The 7,120-nt window shown below is 40.4% G+C and overlaps 1 protein-coding gene across 4 annotated transcripts in view; it reads left to right on the top strand.

Annotated features, from left to right (window-relative positions):
- Positions 1-1,657: 1,657 nt before the first annotated feature.
- The window catches only part of Fbxo47 (F-box protein 47), a 44,920-nt gene continuing 39,457 nt past the window's right edge, over positions 1,658-7,120 (top strand). For 2 of the 4 annotated variants that reach the window (XM_063270147.1, XM_039087733.2), the window contains exons 1-3: positions 1,658-1,823; positions 4,890-4,972; positions 5,841-6,045. In XM_063270147.1, the coding sequence (XP_063126217.1) occupies positions 5,865-6,045 (181 nt within the window). In that variant the 5' untranslated portion in view covers positions 1,658-1,823; positions 4,890-4,972; positions 5,841-5,864. The other 2 variants (XM_039087734.2, XM_039087732.2) reach the window with 1 other exon arrangement.

Below are 7,120 nucleotides of genomic sequence, written 5' to 3'. Positions count from 1 at the left end.
CTTTGTCTCTTAGTCCCTGCCCTTTGTCCCTCTGGAGCAAATCAATCTCCTTTGTGCCCAGAACTTGGTTTTGGGGTGTCTTATGCCAAGACTGGTCCCTTCAGGCCTTCTCTCTTTTTTTTAACCTTTTGAGATAGGGCCTTATCAATTTTCTCAGATTGGCCTTGACCTCACCTTGTGTCTTCTAGGAAGGCTGAACTTGGGATCCTCCTGCCTTTGCCTCCCAAGAAGTTAGAATGACGGCTTTTGCACCCAAACCTTCCTTCAGCTAATATTTCATCTGCTGTTCAAATATCAGAATTAAACTAGGGCAATTAGGCGGTACTGAAGTATCTGTCCTTTAGTAAATGAGAGATATGAGAGAGTCATCTCAAGTTTACAGCGCCACTTGTGGAAGAAAGTATGGCTACTGAAAAAGTCATGTAGGGTGTGGTTTTGTGTTTTTGGTTGGTTGTTTTTTTTTTTTTTTTGTGGGGGTGGGGGGTTGAACCCGGGTCTCACACCTGCCAAGTCCACACTTTCCACTACTGAGCTAACGCTGCCAACATCTAGGCGGTACAGCTTTCCAAAAGAAACCTGGAGGAAGATTTAGAAGAGGGAAGTCAGGAGGACTTTGAGGATGCTAAAGATAGAACCAAGCTCTAGGCAAGCATTCTACCACTAGGCTACTCCAACTCAGGGAAGACAGGGTATTTTGTTATTTACTGTAATTGGTTGGTTTCCTTGTTTTGTTTCTATGCAGATGGGTGTTTTTCCTGAATACATGCCTGTGTACCTGAGGAGTCTAGAAGAGCTGGACTGCAAGAGTCGGTGTCTCGTATACAATGTATCTTTCTCTTTTAAAGCTTTAAGGCCTCCCAGACAACCTGCCCCACTGTAGGCTTCCACACTGAATCAAGGGCTGCATATTGGCTCATGCTTATATTCCCAGCAGCACCCTAATTGTCTCATACAACAGTCAGAGGTCTAGGTCACAGGATCTGTAAATAAGTGAGACTTTAATATTATGGATCTGGGGTCGGGGGGTTTAAAACGTTTTCAAGTAGCTTAGGCTTAGGTTGTTTTGGTCCTCATGTCTCCATCTTCTCTGTGTGGAGATTTAAGGGAAGCGTCATCACACCCAGCACCCAACAACTTTTAATAAAAAGCTCTCGTGACATATCGTCTTGACCCAGGGGAAGAGTGAAAACTGCCTTAAAACTGAGTGTAGGGCTGGAGAGATGGTTCAGCGGTTAATAGCACTTCTAAAGGTCCTGAGTTCAATTCCCAGCAACCACATGGTGGCTCACAACCATCTCTAATGGGATCTGATGCCCTCTTCCGGTGTGTCTATAGCCAGCAAAAGTGTACTCCTACACATAAAATAAATAAAATCTCAAAACAAAACAAAAGACAACAACAAAAAAAAACAAACCCAAACCCCCAAAAACCTGAGTGTAAAAACCGAAGTGGAGCATGTGACTCCCCCAAGTTTGAGCTCTCCGTTTACAGCCGTAAGAGCCCCGTTTCTTCCGTCCAGCAACTTAGTGCTTAAAACGGTGGTAGCACAGGCTTTATGGGGTTCACTCTGATTAATACTCCTGAAAAGGAGGGCACTGTGGGAGCCTCTTCTTAGTATTCATGAAGGGGCGTGGCCTCCTTGGGGGTGTTTCCTGAGAAGGTTCTGGGTATTCTTAAGCGAAAGACAGAAGAGCCGCGGCTTCTAGCTCTTCGCGAGGGGGGGTGGGGCTTCCCCCCGCGGGGCCTCCTGGGAGTGCTCTGAGCAATTCAAGAGAGGAGGCAAAAGAGCCGAGGCTCCTAGCGTTTCGTCCTTTCCACAGACGGTGAGAGGCTCCTCCCGCAGGGATTCCTGGGAGAGCTCTGAGTAATCGTGAGGGGAGGGGCAGAAAGGTCGAGGCTGCTTGATATTCATGAGGAGGCGGAGCCTCCACCCGCTGGGGCTCCTGGGAGAATTCTAAAATCTACTTGAGGCGACGGGGGCGCCCGAGAGCTGAAGACACAGCTTCGGGGCGGAGCGGAGGTAGCGAAGCAGTATCCTCCCCCATTTTCTGGCGGGAAAAGCCTGAGGCGATTTTTATTTTTAAGTATTATGAAATCTGAGGAGGGTGGGACAAGACGACTAAATCCCACTTTCCTGTGATACTGTAGCCGGAAAACTGTCGAAACCTGTGGTAAAAAAGTGTTTTATCTCCCCCAGTACTTCCTGGTAGAAATAACTCCGTGTTTTTCAGCACCTCCTATTTGATTTTTATGTGGGCCAATTTCTGCTATGGTTCCTTAGGTGACCCCTTTAGAGGTGTTTAGGGCTGACAAAGGGACGTTAAAACAAAGCCGGGTGACTTGCTGGGGTTTTTCTCCCCGCCGGAAGAGGGTGTGGGGGCAGAGACGAAGTCGGGGCCCTAGACCCTCCCCCTTTCTCTAGGTGCGTGGGCGGAGGTAGTCCCCGCCTGTTTCCCGGCTCTTCGAAGGCCGAGGCAGGACGTTCAGGAGTTCCACCCCAGCGATCCAAAAGAGAAAAAAAGTATCCTATAGTCATTTGGCTTGTGAACTCCATACCCTTCAGGCTAAGAGGAAAGCGGAAAGAGTTTGGTAGGCTATAGTTACTATTTCCAAAACAAATGCCCTCCTCCACCCCTAAAGTAGGTCTTAGTGAGGAAAATGAGACTTAAATTGTTTTAGTTTGGGTTTTTGTTGATGTTGGGGTTTGTGTGTTTTGTTTTGTTTTGTTTTGTTTTGTTAGTTTGTTTGCAAGACAGTGTTTCTTTGTGCGCTCCCCGGCTCTCCTGAGACTCGCACTGTGAGACTCACTGGGTAGACCAGGCTGGCCTGAACTCAAGAGATCAGCCTGCCTTTGTCTCCCTAGTGCTGGAACCAAAGGTGTTCGCCATCACCGCCCACAAATTTTGAAATAACTGGGACCAGTTATTTTTTTTTAGTCCTCTCAGATTTAAGTGAAACATTATACACACACGTATGTCTATTCCCTTAGAGGATGATAAAAAAAAACCCTGGGGGGGTTGTAAATGAGTGTTTAAATATCCTACAAACCCCACCCTAGTCTGACTAGGATGGAAGTTTCTGGAAGAAGAGGCACAAACCAGGAACTAGGTCAGATTTGTATTTTATTATAGTAAAAATACCTTTTAAGATTCTGTTAAACATTAAAGTTAAGCATGGCAATGGTATTGCACGCCCTTAATCCAAGCACTTAGAAGGCAGTGGCAGGTGGATCTGTGTGAGTTCGAGGCCAGCCTGGTGAGTCCTAGGACAACCAGCATTATTACACAGAGAAAACAAGCAGAAAAGTTAAAATAAAAAACAGTCTTGTTGATTAAGGTAATCAGAATTCTTCCACTGGGAATTACATGCAGATACTAAGATACATATTCTTGTAGGAATACGTTTATTGGCATAGAATTAAATTGTAACAAGATTACAAAATAGTATGAATACGTTTTTGTCAAAAAAAAATACATAAGGTGGTTCCTACTTAATCTTCCTTGTGCTGCACATGGACCAAGGCCGTCAAAAAAATAAATAAATAAATACATAAATACAATTTTCACAGTAATATAAACAAAACGCGTAAGTGAATTTAGTTTTCTTTCATTTAGCTGTGTTCTGTAAAATTTGACATATTGTGTAAATGTAATCACTTTTGCAATTACTAATCTAAAATGTCACTGCTGAATGCACGGCTATAGTCATTTTGTTGGGTTGCTTTTGTTCTGGTTTTTGAGACAGGATTTCTCTGGGTTGTCCTAGCTGTCTTGAAAGTAGCTTTGTAGATCAGGCTGGCCTCAGACCCAGAGATCTGCCTGCCTCTGCCTCCCACCACCACCCTGCTTTACAATTATGATCTTGATGGAGGTCCAGATTATGTTTTTAACTGAGAAGTAAAGTACTTTGTCATGTTTTCAAATGTGTAACAATTTTGACTTGATGTAAACTAAGATGTAACATTTCAAGAGAGACAAGTATCAATCTAGTTTTTAGTTATTTTGTATAGAAAGAAAAACAGTATTTTTCTTGGCTATACTGTAACTCTTTGATGCAATGTCTTAATTCTTGCCTCCAGCTCCTTTAGAGACCTTAGATTGGAGTTCCAAAACAAAACATGGTTTTCTTTTTTTTTTTTTTTTTTTTTTTGGTTCTTTTTTTCGGAGCTGGGGACCGAACCCAGGGCCTTGCGCTTCCTAAGTATGCACTCTACCACTGAGCTAAATCCCCAGCCCCAAAACATGGTTTTCTAACTAGAAGAGTAGAGTAATACAAAGTCACTGTGTGATGCTTACTTTGCCTCTAAAGTGTTATTGTTTAGTGCAAGCAAATAGTCAGTGATTTTGATATCATATTTAACAAATTCCCTTTAGGAAATGACTGTAAAATCAAGCCCTATAAGCCATGGCTATGACTTATCTGTAACTGTTACTAACAAAAACTGGAAAGAAAGGAAATGTACTATTTACCTCATATTTGACAGTATAAATTTAATTTTAAGTGAGGCGAGGTGGTAATATACCTTTAATCCCAGTACTTGGAAGATTGAAGCAGGACCCAAATAGTTAAACTCTATTCCAAAATCTTCAAAAATAATTTGACATGAATAGAAATTTCCAAAACTTCAATGTCACTGCTTATTTTATTATTCAGCACACAACTTGTAATAGTATTAACAGTTAGTATTAATCTGTTAGATTAAGCTGTTACATTTAAATCTATTAAATTAGATTAGGTGATACAATTAAATTGCTCAAATATTAAAACTGTTTTTCTTTGTTTTTACTGTTTGTAACAGAAGCCTGTCAGTATCTTCTTTTAATGAAATAAAAAGTCAAAAATATTCTTACAAATATTTAAAGCTGTATTAATGCTTTGATTTTTTTTAGACTATAAAAAAAAATCCCAACACTCAGGAGGCAAAGGCAGTTAGATCTCTGTGATCTGATCTACAGTTCCAGAACAGCCAGTGGTAAGTAGAGAGACCTTCTCTCAAAGAAAGCATGTACTGATGACAGATGTTATATTTCAGGGTTTTGTTTGTTGTTTGAATTTTGTAGGACTGCAGTTAAAACCCAGGGGCTCAAATACTCCATAATTGCTCTGTCACTGAGCTGTAATCCATCTCTCATACCTATGAGAGTATTGAGCATATTTTATGCTTTATTAACTTTTTGTGTCAATTTTTTTCTCTTTCCTCCTCTACCATGTTCCTTCATACTTACAAAAATTCATATTGGACAGTGAATTCAGGTTGCAAAAGGATTTATTTTTATAGTAGTCTTTAAGTCTGCCCACAAGTTAAACTGTATTAAACCTTTTATGGTTTTCCTATTTTGCTTTTTTCTTTTCTTAGAATATATTTTGTCCAATTACATGTTTCATTTCTTCCTTTTAAGTTTGTTAGATTTTCACCCAGGGTCTCAACAACCCTGCCTGGTTGTGAGCTTGTGATCCTTCTGCCTCCATCTCTGGGATATGCTTCCACACCTAATTTTAAATGTTTAAATTTCTTTCTAAGAGTTTTATTCTAAGAATAGATAGGATCAGATGCTTAAAGATGTCAATGATTTAAAAGTTTTTTAAATAATGCTGATATGATGAAGAAACTCTATAGATGGGTATGCCATAATTGGACATTATAGTAAATATTTTGTAATGTGGGAAGACAATGTGTATACCTTGGGCTGGGCCTATACCTCACTTGGTGGAGTGCTTGTGGGGCATGCTGTAGGCCACACAAGAGGGGAGAAAAGAACAGAAAGTGTGACTTAATTTACAAAGGAACAACTTCATTACCTTAATTTTCTTTGTGTCTTGTGCTTTATTTTTCTAACCAGGATAAATTTATGGGATAAGAGAAGATGGCGTCTAGAGTAAATACCACTTTCACTCTGATACCCAGCTCAAAATGTAGACGTTTGAATCATCAATCCAGCGATTTTTGCAACACTCTTGATTCAGATCCTCAGCTCTTATCTACACTTGGAAATTTTAAAGTCTTACCATTGGAAATATTACACATAATTTTAAGATACTTGTCAGGTGAGGTTTGGGGGCTAACAGCAGGTTATATACGATATTAGAATATTATAATTTCCCCCAAGTATTATTTTGTTCTCTTTATTTTGGCTATGTTAATAACATTCTGGAATATTAATAACATTTATATTGAGTTTATTTTCTACAGGTCTATCAACAACTTCTCTACCTTTTAGCTAAAATTAAGTGTAAAATTCCATTCTTGCTTACTCTCCTTCTTCCTCTGTCTTTCTCCTCTCTTTGTCTCTCTATTCAACAGAAAAGTTTATTTAGTAGACTACAAGAGGCAGCAGGCTGGGCAACTCTCTAAGTACTGCCCACCTTAATGTTCAAATTGTGTAAAGATATTGTAGGCTGGATACAGCATATACCTGAAGTTTCAGCACCAAGGAGCTAAGGCAAGATTACAAATCTCAGGCCAGCCTGGGCTACATGACATAATCCTCTAAGAAAAAAAAAATTTTTTTTCTTTTTTTTCTTTTCCGGAGCTGAGGACCAAACCCAGGGCCTTGTGCTTTCTAGGCAAGCTCTCTACCACTGAGCTAAATCCCCAACCCCACAACAAAAACTCTGTATAGTGGTACCTGCCTTTAATTCCAGCACTTGGGAGGCAGAAGCAGGAATATCTCTTTCTGTGCCAGGCCAGTCTGGTCTACATAGCAAGTTCCAAGAGAGACAAGACTACCCATAGGGAGACCCAGTCTGAAACAACAATAACAGCCTTCAAAACAAACACTGGGAGGCAGAAGCAGGTGGATCTCTTGAGTCCTAGGCAAACTTGGTCTACAGAGTGAGTTCCAGGACAGAGGAAAAAAACAACAAAAAAATTACCAAAACCCAAAACCAATACTACCACCTCTAAATGATCTAAATAGTAATAAAATGGTGGCTTATTATTTTACAACATGTTTTTAATTATCAAGAACTAGATTTAAAACAATATTAAGATTTTTTTGAAACAGGCTCTCTCTCTTAGCCCAGGCTATCCTGGAATTACAGCTCAGACTGGCTTCAAACACCTGGCAATTTGCCTCCCTCAGCATCCCAAGTGCTAACATGGCAGGTGTGAGCCAACATA

The sequence above is a fragment of the Rattus norvegicus genome, chromosome 10, assembly GCF_036323735.1.
Source record: "Rattus norvegicus strain BN/NHsdMcwi chromosome 10, GRCr8, whole genome shotgun sequence".
Taxonomy (NCBI): Eukaryota; Metazoa; Chordata; class Mammalia; order Rodentia; family Muridae; genus Rattus; species Rattus norvegicus.
This window is presented reverse-complemented; position numbering and strand designations above follow the sequence as displayed.